Genomic DNA, 19,322 nt, shown 5'->3' with positions numbered 1-19,322 from the left:
AACTGACAATATGTCAACGGGTGATAAGATGTACTCATATGATCTTTGTCCCAAGTGCCTTCCGAAAGGCTCTCTGAAATGTAGATGTGAACTTCGATTCCCAATCTGATACAATTTTGACATCCATGAAACTTCCCAAACTCAATAATGTAGGTCTGCTCCAATTGATTAGCCCTGATTATCTTCTTAATTACTTAGGAAATGGGCTGACTTGGTAAGTCTATCCATGACTACCCATGTGGCATCCTTTCCACATATGGTGATTTAAAATCCAATAACAATGTCCATAATCACCATGCCTCATTTCTACTCCAGCAAAAGCAAGCTCAAAAATAACATGATAGATGACTGATCCTCTGTTATTGCCATATAACATGTCTGGCACCGCGACGTAATGTAGTTACAAACATCTTCATACTACACCAATTATAGTTAACTCTTCATATCTTTGTACCCTTTGGTCTTCCCGATGGGTAGAGAAACACGAGTGATATGTTTGTTGTAAGATTCCTTTTCTTAACAACTTATCGTCCAACACACAAACTCGGTTTCAGTACAAGTATATCCTGCTCAAAGCTGTATGATATCCAATACTCCCAATCTCGATCTGTTCAACCAATCCAGAATGCTAACTTGTGCTTGTGTATCCTCCATAGCAAAACTGCATGCTCCAAAGTCCCAAGGACATCTGTCTCTCCATTGATAGTAATGGCACCCAACCTGAGACTAGCAAATCTCCAACTCATGAACCTTCTTGGTTCCTGAGATACAGCTCATACGCCTACCCAAGGCATTTATCACCTGGTTGTCCTTACCAGATAGTATGCGATATCCAGACTATAGCCTGCTACAAACTCAATCCAACTGCACTGTCCAAGTACAAGTTTTTAATAAATGAAGATAAATTTCACATTCTAATAATCCCAGAGAATCTGAATTTCCTTCCCGTACAATTACGATTTCCAAAACGATAACGCAAATACCACTACAGCCTCTCTGGCGTGATGCATATGAATGACTTAATCCTCATACCTTAATTTAATTCCAATCCAGTATCTGACACATCACAGTAAGCCTCAGCCTCAGTAGAACCCAAAACTGGTGTCTTCATTAGTTGTGCTTCAATTCAGTGAAACTCCTCGAACAAAAATCTATCCAACCACACTTAACGTCTTTACATGTAAACCGCGTCTTTATCATTACTAAACCTGTGAAACCCTTGATGAACTTCCAGTAGTACACTATTAACCCAAAAAGAACGGCAGATCTTTGTAGCGCTCTTAGGTTTCGACCTTCCCGAAACGGTATTAATCTTCTTTGAATCCATCAAAATTCTGCTTCCAAAACCATGTTATCCAAAAATACAACATTCCTCTGCCAGAAGATACACTTCCTCAACTTAGCGAATAACTGATGCTCTCCAGGCTTATCCAATGCAATCCGCAAAATGCTCACAAATCTCCTTTCTACTCCAAAATAAATCAGGATGTCATCGATGAATACAATCGCACACATATCCAAATGTTCACGAAAACGTCATTCATATCTTCATGAATGCAACGATGCCTTTGTCGAGCCAAATGGTATCACTGCGTCCCATAATATCCATAATGTATACAAAAATTCACATTCAGTAGATACTCTTCAAATATAGTAATCTGATGGTGTTCTGATGCCATGTCAACCTTCAAGAACTATAAACTTCCTATAAATAATCCAATAATCATCAACGCGCGGAAGCGATACTTATCTTTAATGGTCACTTTGTTCAGACCTTTGCAGTCGATACAAAATTGAAACTCCCACCTTTCTTCTTTACAACAACAATGATGATGTTCCCCACGGTAAAGTACCCGGTCTGATAAAACCCTTGTCTGATGAATCTTCAACATGCTCTTTCAGCTTTGTCATCTCTGTTGGTGCTAATCGGTATAAAACTTGTGAAACTGGTGTTGTTTGCTCCAAACAAATCGCAAGAGTTTCTCATGTGTCATGTGGTGACCGTTCCAAAGGTCACAAATATGTCCTCATACTCTGCAATAACCGGAAGATCCTGCAGCTCATGTTGTCCATCAGCCTTAACCATCGAGATGGTAGTCAAAAATCTCTATGTCCTTGTATCCCATAACTCCTCAGTATGTAGCATGCATGCACTAACAACTTCCATCTGCTCCAGCAATCGGAACTCTTGCCCTCAGGCAATCCAACACTAGTTGATGCCTTGACAATCAATCCGTCCCAAGGATAACATCGTAAAAACGTAGCTCCATCTCTGATGAATATCCGAACAAATCGGCCCTCCAAGCATAACTGGTACACTGCGATGGATATAAATAGCTCCCAATGTCCTATGTCAGTTGTCCAAACTGACACATCTCTGAAACGATCAACACTGCCAAAATTGGTAAACATACCAAAGTGTAACTCCAACACCCACACAACGCAAGCTGCTGCACCCCAATTCAAAAGCGATCTCCACGAGTTCACAAAACAAATATATCTCCAAAATAGTCAATATGCTCGTACACACAACAACACATGCCAACCAATGGCTCATATCACACACCACATAATCTCCAGTAACAAACTCGTGGAACGATTGCTTGAAGTGGGCTGGTGGCAGAAACGTCACATATCCACTCCTGGATAGCCTCGAAATCATGACCGAAGAAACTGATAACTCCCGAGAAAACTGACGAACCTGGACTTCACGCAACTGCTGAACATCTGTCGAGAACCTTGATAGTCGAAGGACGAATGACGATGATTTTACTCATCGTCATAGAAAGAGACATTTGAGTTAGTAATTACAGGACAGAATGGTGCTAAAAGAATTTCGAAATGTATAAATAAATATATAGTTTTTTTTTTTTTAATTTGAAAACCGATGAAAACCGAATCCCCTGACCGCCATCCCGGACGGAACCGGGATGGAACCCGCTCTGATACCAAATTGTGACACCCGTCACCTCCTATATGGAGGACAGCGTGTCACCCCCGACGCGTCATCATACAACAATGTGATACCCGTCTCCCTGACACTAAGGACGACGGGCCACCAACAATATCCCGTAATATAAAAGCCCATAAACCCGACAACTCTCACCCATGCCCAAATAAAATCCGAAAGAAAAGTCCAATAGCACCAAGTCCGTCCAAATATCACATACTTGTTTGTCTCACCTGAAAAGGGGAAGAGTGAGGGGTGAGCGACAGGGGAATCGCTCAATGAGGTATGGGATGCCACCCCGAAGTCCATGGACCCGGACATAGCACTCCGAATAAATATAATTTAATTATAATGCATGTCAAACACAGTACCTAAAGTACCCAAACAACAAACAATGGTCCTAGCGAGGTGCACACTCGCCGCCCACTAACAGGCCAAAACACTACCGAAAAGGTGCTCGGTTCATACACACACCGAAAAAGTGCTCGGTAACACACGCCCGTAGACGATTTATCGACACTTCCAGTCTACGGTTCAACCGGTCGACTAAAGTTGGCCGTGACCTCCATACAATCCGGCATACAGCAGTCCGACTCTGTATCCGTCTCCAAACAAAAACAATCCTAGCTAAGAATTTACATTAAGTGAAACAATCAATGTTGAATCCTCCAACCCCCTAGTTCCGGTTTATGCAAAGAACCTAAAACTAAACAAGCAATGACAGACTCGATTTCACACAGACGGAACACATTAGAAATAAATTATACTTATTCGAGGTCCTAAGCCGAATAAGAGGAGTTCGGGAATAGACCCTCACCTTAGCAACAATAAGAGGTGGTATCTATGAACTCCAGCTGCTCAAATGGACTCCAAATCTGAAATCAGATCGAAATTTCGAGTCAGAACGCCTTTCGAACGGTTTAAAACGGAACTGGTCAAGGTTTTCGAAAAAGTCAACCCGCTGGTCAAAGTCAACCCGGTCAAAGTCAACCCGGAAATCAATTTGACTAAACCGACCGGTTTACCCTAACCGAACCAAAATCAATTTAAACCGGCTAACCGATCGGTTAACCGAGTCAACCGAGTTGACTCACTGAGTTGACTCGGCCGAGTTGACCGAGTCGCCGGTGAGTCACCGGTGTCGGTCACCGGCGGCGGCGGCTTACCGGAAAGTTGGCCGGCGGCGACGATTTCCGGCGGCGGCGCATGCGTTTCACGCGCGCGCAAAGGGCGGTTTTCTGGAGGCGCGTACGGCTTCGTCCGGGCTCCGTTTGAGGCGTGCTTGGTGTCTACGGCTTCGTCTCGACGAGAGGAACACGATGATGGGCTTGGATGCACGATATTCGCAACGGTTAAGAAGTTATGGTCGATTTACTAAACGGACGAAACTAAGCTTAACTGCATGGCGGTTTCCGGCGATTCTAAGCTGCAGCGAACGGTGGTGACGAGCTCAACGTGGCCTCGAGGCGCGGTGGCTCCAGTGACAACTCAGGTAAGCTGTCTCCCTTCCACTTCTCTCTCTCTCTCTCTCTCTCTCTCTCTCTCTCTCTCTCTCTCTCTCTCTCTCTCTCTCTCTCTCTCTCTCTCTTTCTTTCTTTCTTTTTTAAAAAAAAAACAAGTTGGCCTTTGGAGATACCCCGGGGTTGGGGTCATTACAAAAAATGAAACTATCTGACTTTTGATGGTGGAGACATGGAACAAAGTGAGAAGGATGGTGGTTTAGGTAGTGGAGAGATGAACAAAAAGTGTGGATAAGGGTGTAGGAGAGAAAGACGGTAGAAGTAATAAGGAAAAAAATATCGTAGGGATGAGCAAAGCGAGAAATAAGCAATGAACAACAAATCGACCATTGGCAACCAATACAAGTGGCAAAAAAAATCAATCATTGTCAACCAATACAAGTTTTTGTAACATGGTAACTCGGTTAAAGTTTTGTTATTTATATTTGTGTAACTCGGTAAAACTTTGCGAAAGTTTTCCATCCTTTTTGCATTTGTTGAGATTGCTTTGTTTTGTGTTTGTTTTAACTCGGTAAAAGCTTGTCAAAGTTTCATATTTCTGTCTGTCAAACGTTGTAAAACTTATTATTACTTTGTTTTAGTGTGTGTAAATTTGGTTAAACTTGGAAAAAACTTTACATTCCATAGAAGATACAAATTTTGATTGGTTACACATCCAAATTCTTATAACTACTAGAAATAGAACAACATAGCCTCACAGTATAGAGTTTCTCAATCTTCATAGTTGTCTTGAGAAGTAAAACTTCTTCTAACACACTAATTTTGTTGTTTGTGTTTATGTTACTTGGTTTGTTATTTATGTTTGTAGAACTTGGTGTAACTTAGGATAACTTTGGTTAAGTATCTCATTTTTGTTTGTCAAACTTCATAAAATTTAATATTACTTTTTTTTCATGTTCGTGTAATTTGTATCACTCCTTCTCTGCCGTCTCTTCCTTCCTCCGCCGCAACAGCCTCTCAGGACTGCCTCGCTCGCCTCGTTAACCTCAACTCACCGTCTTCTCCAAACCCGTCTCCACCTCTGACCTCTTCTGCCATCCTCGGAAACATGCACAAGAAGTCTCTCTCACCATCTCCCACGCGAATCTCTCAACAACATCCCTACTCTACTCGAATCTCACATTGATTTATCAGACAACCTTACCAATCTTTCGTAGATGTCATTCAATGTTGTAACATAGACAACTTGTTATATGTGTACGATAGGTCAAAAGGATAAGAAAAAATATGTATATATAATTCTTTTATTAAACAAACTATATTATATATATGGCAATGGCATATGTTGTAATTTTTCTAGTAAAAAGAAGGTTATTAAAATTAGAAGCTGAGGAATGCCACATCAGTTAAAATGACAAATCTGTGAATAAATTACTAAACCAAGGTTACTATTTAAAAATGTTCTCCTGTTAATAAGAAAGAGATTAAAACTGAAAACGTTTTGTACATAACCGTAAGTTTTCTTTAATAATTACAATTAAATACTACTGGAATTAAAACACAGTCGTTCAATACCATTACTTAGAATATACCAAAAAATGTTTTGTTCTTATCGTAATACATTAAAAGAGAATGTACGCAAAATCTGGGATTTTTCAAGTATATTCTCAATCTTGCACCTTTTTTTATTTACAATTAATGAATACAAAGATTTACAATGTGATTGAAAAATATATTACCTCTAATCATGCATTGGTTATATATCAAATCCAATCCTTTTGGCTGGAAAAGCAATGTGTCTTTCAAACATATTATCCTAATAGATTCAACCTTGAGTTTGAGATCTCTAATTCTATCGGTTGTTTGCTCCCTCTCTCAAGCGAGTGTAATTCTTTGCTCAGTCAAAAGATGAACTATCAAGCTTGGATAAGCTTAGGTTATCCTTGGGTGAGATTTATGCTTCTCAAATTTCTTTCGGTCATCATTAGCAAGGAGATATAGTCTGGTACAACTTGGAACAAAGGAAATCCTGGAGATTTTCATGAAAAGAGCTTTACAGCTACAACAAACTCCGCGGGAGAAGAAGGACCTAGCTAGAAGAGCTGATCGGAGATGGCGAGAAAGTGTTGTAGTGAGGACTTCCAGATTTTTCTTTACAGACCACAAAATGGTTACACGTGGATTGCATTTTCTTTTGATCCTTTATCTTATGCATGTGGTTTACTTAAACCAAATTGTACCATAACTAATTCAAAACTTTAATGAAAAGTTTGTTAACAAAAATAATAATTTCAAGTCAGTTAATTACTATTAAAATTGTTAAAAAAACATTTCTAACCTTTTTTGTTTCTGAATAATGGTAATGATCTTTACCATGTATTGGTCATGAAATCAAATAAAATTAAACCATAAAGGTTAGTTATACAAGATCTTGAAATACAAAAGATATTCAAATTTCATGTTTTGGATATTCATAAGAAGTTCAAAACATCATCTAAAAATACATAGAACTTCATGTTACAAAACTCCACTTCACAAAATCAAAGTGAAGTGGGTATTTTGAAAACTAAATAACAGAATACACTAATACTAACGTTGATGTATGACAATGATAACAAATGAACCACCGTAACAAAACTTCATGTTTTAATTATTCAGTTTTAGATAGAATTTGAAGGATATACACATTCAGAAATATGAAACCCGATCAATATCTGTGTTACTAACAAGCAATTAGTACATGAATATACAACAAAGGTTCGTATTTGATCTAAATCACAGATTTGCATTAATCATCATCAACAAACAAAAGCTACTACAGAAGATATATATTTTTTTTTTCACATCGAAAGCTCCATATCTTATTAAGAAAATACCAAGAGGTTGGCCTCAGAAGCCATCCAACTTGGAAGCTGAGAGTTTACATGGGAAAAGGAGAAACCTCGAAAGTTTAGAGAACGACGGATAAAAGTTATAGAGCACAACGTAAACATAGAACGAATAAGATGAAATTCATCAAATTCAGCCAACAAAGATGGCCATTTGTCTTCTTTGTCTTCTTCAAGTAGCTTGACCAACTGAAGGCAGTCTGTCTTGAAGGTCATTGTACAATGGTCCAACTGAATAGAGGATTTCATAACCCACAAAAGAGTTTGGAACTCTGCGTGTAGGGGGGTTAAGACTCGGTTACTAGCAAATGAACCATAAGTCGTCATACCATCCTCGTTAGTTAGGACAATTCCTCCGCCAAAAAAATTATCATCCTTGCCAGGAGGCGTCTAGCGTGCAGTTGGGGTCGGGGGCTTGAGGTGCAGGGGCCGGGGGGGGGGATCCTCGGGTGCGTCTTCCTTCGACTGCTCGACGGTCTGAGCTGTGTACCAGCTTTCCGCTTCCGCTTGGGCAATTTGGACTGTCTCTAACGGGGAGACGTCCTTGCCATTAAAGGCCTTGTCGTTGCGGGCTTTCCATATGTACCATATTAGCCATGGTACTCTTGCACTGATAGTATCCGGGATTGCATAGTTGTTTGCGCGCCATAGGACATGGTTAAGGTTACTATATATCGAGTTACACGGGAATAACCCCGGAGAGTGTGGAATGTACGCTAGAGCCCAAGTTTGAATCGATGGTGGGCACTCGAAAAGCAGGTGATTGGGAGTTTCCTCTTCTGCTCCGCATCGTGGGCAATGTCGCTCGGTACCACAGTGACGATCAGCAAGCGAGCTGCATACCGGGAGACAGTTCGAGATCGATTGCCAAATGAAGTGCTGGATCTTTTTAGTAGTCTTGATCTTCCAAACTTTAGCTTGCAGCGCTTTAAGGCTAGGCTCGGGCACTTGGTTCATGTAAGCTCTGATAATTCCAGGGCCAGGGCGTATCCGGTTTTTACCGAGTATACTCCAGTTGTTGTGTGGTTCCAGCAGTAACCAATGGCACGGGGAGAGCACATCAACTTAAGGCTGCGAATAAGTGGGATGTCATTAGGGTCGACCAGCTCTTGAAGGAGTTCAGGGTTCCACTCCTTTGTGGTTGGGTTGATCAAATCACTAACGCGCAGCGAGGGGTTGAAAGAAGAGCCACAAGGTATCGCAGGACGCGCAAGTGTCGTCGGAATCCATGGGTCAACCCAGACTAGGGTGGTCTGTCCCGTTCCAATTGATTTACGCAGGCCAGCCTTTAGGAGAGGTTGGCCCACCATGAGGCTTCACCATACATACGAGGGATTGCTCGCCTTGTTGACATCTATCAGATTTGAGTTCCGAAAGTATCTGCCTTTAAGTACACGAGCCAAAAGGGAGTTTGGATACTGGATAAGTCGCCAGAGTTGCTTCACAAGCAGTGCGAGATTAAATTTTTTAAAATCTCGGAAACGTGGGCCTCCTTGGTCTTTTGGGGTGCAGATTTTTTTCCATGCAATCCAGTGAAGTCCGCAGTTGTTATCTTTGGTACTCCACCAGAAACGGGAGATCACGCTTGTGAGTTTCCGGATGATGTCTCGGGGAAGCAGGAAGCAAGACATAACGTATGTTGGGAGAGCTTGTGCCACTGATTTAATCAGGACTTCTTTGCCACCTTTGGACAGAAGTTTCGTAGACCACGAATTTATACGATTCTGCAGTCTTTCTTGAATGAACGCGAAAGCTTGTTTTTTGCTACCACTGATTTTCTCGGGTAAGCCTAGGTATACTCCCATCCCTCCTTCTTTTGTGATACCCAATGCCTGTTTGATCTTCGTTCTTAGGTCTGGCGGTACCTTATTACCGAAGAGAATGGACAATTTCTCTACATTTAGTTGCTGTCCCGAGGAGCAACCGTATGTATTGATGATCTTCATGAGCTCTGTACATTGCGCGACCTCTGCTCTACAGAAAAAGAGGCTATCATCCGCGAATAGGAGATGGGAGACATGTGGGCTGTTTCTTGCAATATTTAGACCTGTGATCCGGCCCTCCCTCTCAGCTCCCTGGATTTGGGAGATAAGTGCTTCCATAAGCAAGATAAAGAGGAAAGGAGAGAGTGAATTGCCCTGTCTAATGCCTCGCGATGGAAAGATATTGCCTTTTGGTTCACCATTGAGGAGTACTTGATAGGATACTGATGAGATGCAGATCTTTATCCAAGCTACCCATTTGGGTGAGAAACCTAGTTTCAGTAGAAGTGCTTCAAGAAATGACCATTCAACTCGATCGAAAGCCTTGCTCATGTCTGTTTTTATGGCAACACACATAGCTTTACAACTTCGATTGGTTCTTAAGACGTGAAAGACCTCATGTGCCACTAGGATGTTATCCGTGATCAATCGTCTAGCCACAAAGGCTGATTGGGTCTCCGATATTAAGCGAGGCATGCAGCGCTTAAGACGTTTACTCAAGATTTTTGAGATTATCTTATAGCTTACATTGCAAAGGCTTATAGGCCAGAAGTTGGTGATTTCACTGGGGCGCTCTGTTTTCGGGATAAGGCAAATGTTCGTCTGATTCAGTCGGGGATCGAGGGCATTGTGTTAAAAAAAATCTTTGACCGTTTGCTTCATCACTTCTGCTGTGATACCCCAATACTTTTGGAAGAAGAGACTTGTCATTCCATCGGGACCAGGGGCTTTTTCTGGGTTTATATCAAAAACTGCTTGGCGGATCTCATCATCTGATGGAGATTTTGTTAGAACTTCGTTCATAGATGGGGTGACTTTCTCGGTGATGTATTTAAGGGATTCAGCGAAATCCGAGGGAGCCGATGAAGTAAAGAGAGTCTGAAAGTACCCTGTTGCTACTTCCTCGATATCTTCTTCGGTCTCTGCCATAGACCACTTGTCTTGAGGAGCTTTGTTACTCTGTTTCTGGCTCTCCGTTGCTTTGTGGTAGCATGAAAGAACTTTGTATTCTGGTCACCTTTTCGTAGCCAATTTGCCTGGATTTTTTGTTTCCAATAAAGTTCCTCGTCTCTAAAGGTCGTACAAAGGCTCCACTTGAGGCTTAGGATTGCTTCTTGGGAGAATTCGTCCTCGATTTGAGCTTGCTCTAGCAAATCTTTTATTTCTTCTATTTTTTTGCGGCATTTGAGGGGTTGTCACGTTTCCAGCGGGAGATAAACTTACGACAGTGAGCGATCCTTTCGTATAGGTCGTCTTTGTTTAAAAGACTCGGGTCAGTCCATCCATGTAATACAGTGTCGCGGAAGCCATTTTTACCAATCCATCTTTTGTCAAATTTAAAGGCTCTCTTGCCAAGCTTTTTACTAGATAGGATTCCGGTAAGAATGGGTCGGTGATCACTACCCCAGAGCCGCAAATACTCCACATTCGTGTGGGAGAAGCAGTGGTGCCAATCTTCGTTTCCTACTGCTCGGTCCAACCTGCTTTGGACTTTGCCAGAAGCTCTATTGCCCACCCAAGAGAGAGGATTTCCTTTGTAGGAAAACTCAATCATCCCACAGTTTTCAAGCATGCATTTAAAGGGAAGGAAGGATGAGTCTGGGCGTTTTCTACCCCCTTTTTTTTTTCTGAATTGCTGGTTATCTCATTAAAATCTCCTAGCATCAGCCAAGGTCCAGACCTCGTTAAGCTCATACGGGTAAGGCGTTCTCAAACATTTTCTCGGTACTCAACGACCGGATCACCATATACAAAAGTAATATAAACTTTGTGCCCTTCGATGGTGGCTTCAATATCGATCATGCGATTATTGGAGAAGAGGACAATAACATCAAAAGAGTCTAAATAAAAAAGTGCTAGTCCACCGCTTCTACCCTCGGGTTCCACGGTGAACAATTTATTATAACCAAATTCAAACTGAAAATCCTGAAGAAAAGAATAATTGTTTTTTGTTTCTGAAAGAAAAAGAAAAGAAGGAAGAAAACAGCGATGCAATTCTCGGAGATGTTGCTTTGTCAGATAGGCTCCGGCACCCTGACAGTTCCATGCTATTGCACTCATATCTTCTTACTGGGTGGTTTTTGGGACACCACCAAACCTGAAAGAGACACATGTTTTTTGCGTGAAGCAGAGGGGAACACCTCAATACGAGGGACCATAGTCGAAGAAGATAATTGTCGTTTACCCGGTGCTGTCTTCTTCTTTGGGGAGGCGCGGCCGCTGAGGGCCTAAAGTTTCTTGGATGCACTCGCTCCTTTTATGTCGGGGGACCGGGGGCCTTCTTCTTCAGTAGGCCTTTGGGGACGTAGGCGCCAGCCAAGTTCATCTGCGTGGAGTCTTGGAGAGAAGCGACTGCCTTTGCAAGTTCCGAGTGCTGGCTCGAAGGTGCTGTTTTCTTTGACACAGCATTTGCTGGAGAGAGCTGAGATATGGCCTCAATTTTTTCTGCATCAAGATCAGGAGAATCTTCAAGAAGATCATCATTATCAATATCTATCTTATTCTCAGCCATCATTTTCTCAGCCATTTCAAGACGTTTCGTTTCCAGAACTAGGTTGTCAACCTCAGCAGACTCAAGCTCAGTTAAAGGAACATCTAGGACCTGTTCTAAACCTTCTTCTAATTCAAGATATTTCTCCTTGTTCCAATAAGGGATGATCAAACCTTTTGACTTGGCGGGAGGGTTGAGATGCGTCTGAGGGCTTTACGGGAGAGGTCAGAGTGATACCTTGGTTCGATAAGGCCGGTGGGCGGGAGGCCTTGTGCTTTGGCGAAGGTGTGCCCGTGGCGATGGCTTTGCCTTTGAGGCGACAGATCCTTTCTCCTCAGTCATTGCGACATCAGCTTCCGTTCGATGGGTTTCCACGATTTCTCGTGATTCCAATATTTAGATTAGAACTATCATCCTAACTGACACACTCAAAATAAGATATTCAAATTAATCAGCTTCAAATCAATCTCAGCCTAAAATATTGTAAATGTTAAAAATTACAATTAAATAAATTTAAAAGATAAACAAAAAATCATATTAACTTTTCAAATAAAAACAAATATAAGCAATACTTTAATTTGTGTGCAAATTTGTATATATATATATATTTTTTTTTTGTCAGTTTTTTTTGGATAGATTGGATTTTTCTTTATGTGGTAAAAATAAAAAAACAAAAACTTTAGATATGATATATTAAATAAAATTTTCAAAATATAGTATTAACTAAGTTACCTTAGTCACATATAAACTTTCAACCATACTAAGTTATCAAACCAAATTAGTAAAAGATCTACATTTGAAGACACAAAAAGTTGTTTGTCAACATATGAATAATACAATTTCATCAAATATCTTTTTACCAAATTTAAAATTTAAAAATATAAGTATATATAAAATCAATTTCAAATTGATACAAACTTAAATCATTAGCGCTTGAATTATATTTTATGTTACTTTCAAAATAACAGCATGTTCACGTAGGCACACGATCCGACTCTTGATTCCACATGTGTTTTAAAAAGTATTTATAATTTATTATTAATTTGACCAAAAATAAGCGTAATATATTATTAATACATTTAAATCGGAGAATAAAATAAATTTATGTTGACACTGATCCAATAAAATATAATATGATACAATAGTGAAACATGGCCTGAATAATAAACTAAAATAGTACAAGTGGAACCATATAATTTTTTGTTTTTGAAACTTTATATATATACAGTAAATCAAACAACCGCGCGGACACGCAGAACAAACTCTAATTCCTATTTATATATCAATTGAGATGAATGAAAGTTCACCCACAAGGATGATAGTGAATGTTACGAAATGAGAACCCCTTTGGGCACAACCCATTTTGGGTACAACCCATTTTGGGTACAGCCCACTTTGGGCACTGTTCTCAGGAACATCACATAACTGAAGTGGGATCCATGTTGTTTTTTTTTTTTTTTTGAATAAATTTGTGTATTAACTCATAATTGTCATCTTATTATATGAAGTTCTTTTTTTCAAATAAAATTATGTACTAACTCAAAATTATCATTTAAAAAAATAGTTCTTTTAAACTTAGTAATTAACAAGATCTAAAAATGCGTCAGTAAAATATAGAGAATTTTTTTTATGATAACCTTTAAAATATTTTGTCACAGATATAACCTTCAAAAATTAAAATGACCAAAATATTTAATTAAAGAAACAAAAATATATTTATACCCTCAAGTTTAGTTAATCTAGACTTAGAGTTTAGAGTTCAAGTGTGAAATTTTGGAGTGATGTTTGAAGTTTTAAAAATAAAAAATAAAAATTTAAAATAAATGTTTTAAAAATAGTTTCAAAAAGCATTTTCGAATTTCAAAAAAGAAATTTGAATTTTTTTAAGGAAACGTTTGAATTTAAAAGAATATAATTTTAAACTACTAATTATTTATTTATTTATTTGTATTTATATATCTAGGTTTTTTTAATCAATTTAGTGAAATATTTTGGTCATTTTGATCGTTGGAACTCTTTTTGTAACACAAACTTAAAAAATAATCAATTTGAGATAATTGACATAAAAATATGTATAACTAGATTTTGACCCGCACGTTCGTGCATATATTTTTTGATTTTATAAATGTATTTGATTTTATTACAAATGTTTTAAATATATAGTTTCTATTTTAGTGTTATATATTGTGTAATTGTGTAATTATATAATATCATTATTTATATTTCTTATTCGATATTATTTATACATAGTGATTTGTTTAATATATTTTACTTTGCTATTATTTTATTACTTACGAATATATTTTTGAGATATGTACAATATATAACAATCTGAAATAATCAAATAGAAAACCTCCTCCAAAATATGTTTTTTTCTTTAATTTATACATTTTGCATATAATACATTTTTAAAATTGATTTGTTTATATCATGGAAAATATATATGTTTAAGATAATTTAAATTTAGATGTTGTGTTTAAAAACTATACTTTAACATATTTCATTTTAGTATTTTACAAAATTTATAAGTAAAAAACACTATTTTGTTTAAATAATTGGGCTTTTTGCAAATATGACTCAAAACTTGAAGTCAAACACAAAACCAATCCATGTTTTTTTTGGAGCTTTGACTTGCCTCTTTCACCTCCAAAGTTCAGATAATTCACGAAAATGCCATCACTTTTTTTTTCGAAAATGCATATTTTACTCTATCACCCTCATCTTCCTCAAGTATTCACAATATTGTCATGACCATCAATATACCAACCACCATGAATAAGCAATTTGATGCTCTTAATGAACTTAAAAATCGATTTACACTCTTTCTTTTTCAATTCTTATGAACTAAAAATAACATTTCTTTACTTTATTTTCTGTCCATATTCATCCAAAAAACTCCATGATTTTGATTTTAACATTTTTATGGTTCATAGAGCCATTGAAGGTTATGATTCTCGGTGGGTTACTTTCGTTTGAGTTTCTCTGTGCTTGGAGAAGACTTCTGTGTGCTAAGGAAGTTATCTCACTAATTTAAAGTATGAAATCGTGATTTTATCTATATCTGTTCGCCTAGAAGAATTTCAGGTAAGTCTTGCTGTAGACGGCTTACATGGAAGTCTTCTGGTTAATGCAGAAGTTAGTTTTGCAATTGACTTTTAAATGTGTTTTTTTGAGACGATTTATACTGAAGTCGTCCATTTTTGTCAACTATTTTTATATACTTTTTACATACACATACATGTGCACCTTGATGTGAGCATATTGTAACTAAGTATTCACCACAACTGAAGTATCTAATTTTTTTGAAAATTGAAATATTTTTTCTTAATGCTTCTTTCACTACCGACCAAATTGTAGTGAAACGATTTGTCTTAATAATTTTTTTTTCTTAAACTATTATCTCTTTAAAAACTATAATATAAAATTATTGGTTCGATATGACGACTATCTAAAATTCATAACATGCAAATAAACAAATAATATTAATTTTTGGTTTTTACCGGAAAAAAATCAAAAATCAAACATTTTAACCGAATAAACTAAAATGAATATTAATTTAAAATAATAGTTATATTTTAGAAGATTAAAAACCAAAAAACCAAAACTTAAAAACGAACGAATATCTAGATTAAACAGATTTAATGTTTTTTAATTAGAAATAACGAAACTAATAATCACATGCCACGCAAAACGCGGATTATTACCTAGTTTTTATTGAATCACAAACAAGCTTTAATACGAAGTCTTTCGGTCACTCGAACTCTCAAATCACAAATCACAAAATCACTCACACAATTCACAATTCACTCAACACAATATGCATCTCCTTGTATAGGAATAGATGACTCCTAAACCTATTGAACTTAACATAATTCATATTTCCTTTTTTCTTAAACTTTTATAAAACATATCTCGATAGGTTTAGGAAACTCGTTTTATAAGCTTTTTTCGAGCATACTCCAACAACAGTTTCTAGCTCGAAGTCGAAGAAGATCACCTTTTTTGGCTGCTCTCCATGGCTAGTTCTTCGAAAAAATTGGCCGCAGAAGCTAAATCATCGGGTAGCACTCTCTTTGGATTTCTCATATACCCTAATTTTAACAAATCTAGTCTCTTACTTGTATAAAGAGGTTTTTGATTTTACAGGCAAGCGAAAAAAGTCGGAAGATGATTTGGAGCAAGCTAATTTATTGGGTAACACTCTCTTAGGATTTTTCATCTCCTCTTTTTTTTTCCTACCAATAACAAATCCAACTCTGAAGAGGAACTTTGTTTTTTTTTTCTTAAATAGTGAAGCGCAAGCTGAAAGATAATTTGGAGACCAAACATATGATTCTGAAGAAACATAAGGTAACCTAAGATGCGTATGAATATTTGATTTTTGGTTCTGCTTGAGTCGCAGCTAATTACACACTTGAATTCGAATTCAGGTTGCTGTAAAAAAGAAAACGATCTTGGTTGGCCGAGTCCCTACCCATGCTGGTATAGCAGATATCATTGATTTCTTCAAAGATGTTGGACAAGTTGTTCGTGTTCAACGTATTATGAAACCCTGTCTGAAGGCGAATACTAGAATTGCCTTGGTTAAGTTTGCTTCTTCTAACGAAGCAGAGAAGGTGAGAGAGAGAGAGAGTAGACCAGTGTATGAAACAATCATTTAACGAAGGTTGCTGATTAAATCTTGTTAATATTGTAGGCTGCCCAAAAGCTTGAAAATTTGCAGATTTTTGGTCAGATTATTGCATCTTACCGTCCTTCACGACTCAAGTAAATTCAATTTACTTAATTAATAATATTTTATCTGATTGTATTACACACGACTTAACTCTACTATTGTTTCTTTTTAGGTATTGCAAAGATCACATAGTCTGGTAAGAACTTTGATTATTTAGCCTTTTAGTGTTACATGCAGAAATTACAGGTTTTTTTTTTGTTGATATTTTAGGAACAAAGATTACCTTCTAGGAAAAGAAGATGAGACACCTCCCAATTTTGTTGAGGTACCTCTTCCTGTTATCTTCATAATATGCCACAAATCTTCTGACGAGACTGCTACGTTTTGTTAAGGCAAAGTTTTCTACTTAAGAGTCGGCCCTATAACACACTTTCCTGTTACTTGCAGAATGTTCTCTTTGTTTCCAATCTCTCTCCTCAGACTAAAATATTTCATATGTAAGATTACCACCTTTAATTCTCCGCTTCCATTGCCTGATAATTTGGATTACTTGAGCCTTAACTCTCCTCTCCGCTTTTTTTTACAGCATCGATTACTTCAGTTATGTTGGAGAAGTGGTTACTGTTCGACTTATTGTAAATCCCGAGGGTAGGCGTGTGGGCTATGGCTTTGTTGAATTTGATTCTGCCGATGCAGCACATAATGCGCTCGAACTTATGAATGGTGAATACTTGCTCGATCACATTGTTTTTCTTGATGTGGCTAAGCTACCTCCGTACCGTCTTCTACACCAGTAAGTTTACTTTCCGTTTTATGGAAATTTGTTTCTCTAATTTATATTTTGCTAGAGTTTTAACATCATTACAGAAGACGACTAATTTATTTATATATATATTTATATAATTTTTTTTGTTAATTAGGTACAACCTTGCAGAGAAGCTCTGCTAAGGGATTTAAGGGATACATCACTTTGTTCTCTCGAAATTTCAGTTACGAAGACTATCTTCGACGAGCGATCACAAAAGGAAGACTTGATGAAACTTCCTATGAAGAAGGAGAAGGCCTTGATGGAACTCCAAGTTTTGTTGAGGTACTTAAAAGAAACATTTAGCGTTTATTAACATATCTTTCGCTAATAAGTCTAAAGAGATGAAACTTTAGATTGGCTACTTTTTTTGTGTGTGTATTCTCCTTAGAATCGTGGTAACACACTTGGCTTTTAAATTCAGGCAGTTGCTGTAAGACGTAAGACTATCTCCGTCGGCAATCTCCCTTGCCCAACTGTAATACGAGATATGTAAGTAGCATCTTTAAATTTCCTCTTCCGTTCTTGGAGCAAGTTTTTTTTCATGACTAATATTTTATCCTCCTTTTTGACAGCATCGATTTATACAAAGATGTTGGACAAGTTGTTCATGTTCGACTTGTTACAGACTGCAAGGGCAAGCAAAATGGCATGTGCTATATTGAGTTTGCTTCTGCTAAAGAAGCAGGGAAGGTGAGCCGTAGTGACTTAAATTTTTTTTTTTTTTTTTTTTTTAAAGTGTAATTTGAAAGTACCACCATTGCTGATTATGTCTTTCATATTGTAGGCGATGAAAAAGAAGTATTTGCATGGTCAAAAATTGTATAGTTATCCGGCTGAGGAATTTCCAAACCTTCCGCGTCCCAAGTAAATCAACATGTAACTCATTGATAAAAATTTTTTACGTCACTACAGAAGACTAACATTTTTTTGGTTTTTTAATTAGGTATTGCATCGATCACAATGTTTGGTAAGAGATTTAACTATTTGTAATTTAAACTGAAAGTTCTAGGTACATATTTTAGCACATTGTTTTTTTTCTTTGATCTTCCAGGTACGAAGATCAACTTGGACGAGAAAACCGTTTGATCGATGAGGAATTGGAGGAAGGATTTGGTGAAACTCGTGATTTTGCCGAGGAAGTAGCATTAAGAAAAAAAACACTCTTTGTTTACAATCTCTCTCCCAACGTAACAACACGTCAGATGTAAGTAGTAGCACTTTGAATTTCCTCTGGAGTTAGCTTTTTCTGACTGATATTTTGCCTTGCAGCTCTGCTTACTACAAAAATGTTGGAGAAGTTTGCCGTGTTCGACTTGTTGTAAACCGCGAGGGTGAGCATGTGGGCTGTGGCTTTGTTGAGTTTGCTTCGGCTGTCGAAGCAAAGAAGGCGCTGCTGTACGAGAGTAGAGCTCTGAATATTCATATCATTTCTGACGTGGTTGAGATGTCTCCATACCCTATCCGACCAAAGTAAATTGATTTATTTGTTTCTCCAGTTTGTTTGCTAAATAATGTCGTTACATAAAAGACTGATGCTAATAGTCTTTGTTGATTAGGTACAACCTTGCAGAGAAGCTCTGGTAAGGGATTTGATCATTTTACTATTTGCCTTTTGAGTTTCTTTATCCACAGCACACTGGTTCCGTTGGTATACATGAAGAGATAACGAGACTGCTTTTTCAATATTCCAGGAGGAACGAAGAATACCTTCTACCAGTAAGCCTTCCGATAGAAGGAGATTATTTGGAGAAACCGGAGGTGACTAAATTATTCTGCGGTAAGAGGATAACCTTCTCTGACGATGACTGATGGAAGAAGATGAAGAAGCTATCTGGTGTTTTTAAACTTGTGATACATTTCAACTTGATGTTCTAGTTTAGTTATTATTGTGTTGAGTCTATGTTAAAATATGCTTTAACCTGTGATGTTTTGTTAGATTCAATCTTTGGTATCTTTCACCAAAGTGAAAAAAGACCAGTGGTAGAATCATTTATATTAGTATAATGTCTTAGTCTTATATTTTATATGAGCACATTTGCTATAATAAAATATTTATTTTTACGAACTA

At 37.7% G+C, this 19,322-nt stretch overlaps 2 protein-coding genes across 2 annotated transcripts; one reads left to right on the top strand and one right to left on the bottom strand.

The window, feature by feature from the left end:
- Positions 1 to 8,251: 8,251 nt before the first annotated feature.
- LOC106422428 lies at positions 8,252 to 8,608 on the bottom strand. Its single transcript, XM_013863219.1, has one exon. The coding sequence runs from the start codon at positions 8,606 to 8,608 to the stop codon at positions 8,252 to 8,254; it is 357 nt and encodes a 118-aa protein (XP_013718673.1).
- A 7,710-nt stretch (positions 8,609 to 16,318) lies between these two features.
- Positions 16,319 to 19,322, top strand: LOC106422523 (probable RNA-binding protein 19). Its single transcript, XM_048758449.1, has 15 exons — positions 16,319 to 16,387; positions 16,468 to 16,538; positions 16,619 to 16,642; positions 16,717 to 16,771; positions 16,894 to 16,943; positions 17,033 to 17,239; positions 17,367 to 17,536; positions 17,676 to 17,743; positions 17,827 to 17,944; positions 18,039 to 18,118; positions 18,198 to 18,221; positions 18,306 to 18,458; positions 18,524 to 18,724; positions 18,811 to 18,834; positions 18,946 to 19,322. The coding sequence occupies exons 6-15, from the start codon at positions 17,167 to 17,169 to the stop codon at positions 19,061 to 19,063; spliced, it is 1,029 nt and encodes a 342-aa protein (XP_048614406.1). The 5' UTR covers positions 16,319 to 16,387; positions 16,468 to 16,538; positions 16,619 to 16,642; positions 16,717 to 16,771; positions 16,894 to 16,943; positions 17,033 to 17,166; the 3' UTR covers positions 19,064 to 19,322.

Source organism: Brassica napus, chromosome C5 (genome assembly GCF_020379485.1).
Source record: "Brassica napus cultivar Da-Ae chromosome C5, Da-Ae, whole genome shotgun sequence".
In the NCBI taxonomy this organism is placed as follows: domain Eukaryota; kingdom Viridiplantae; phylum Streptophyta; class Magnoliopsida; order Brassicales; family Brassicaceae; genus Brassica; species Brassica napus.
This window is presented reverse-complemented; position numbering and strand designations above follow the sequence as displayed.

Excerpts from the sequence above, each read along its gene's own strand:
- LOC106422428 (XM_013863219.1), bottom strand. The coding sequence starts at position 8,608 with ATGGTGGGCCAACCTCTCCTAAAGGCTGGCCTGCGTAAATCAATTGGA.
- LOC106422523 (XM_048758449.1), top strand. The coding sequence starts at position 17,167 with ATGGTGAATACTTGCTCGATCACATTGTTTTTCTTGATGTGGCTAAGC. Across the intron at positions 18,725-18,810 it reads CCATACCCTATCCGACCAAA|GTACAACCTTGCAGAGAAGC; the intron begins GTAAATTGATTT and ends TTTGTTGATTAG. Across the intron at positions 18,835-18,945 it reads AACCTTGCAGAGAAGCTCTG|GAGGAACGAAGAATACCTTC; the intron begins GTAAGGGATTTG and ends TCAATATTCCAG.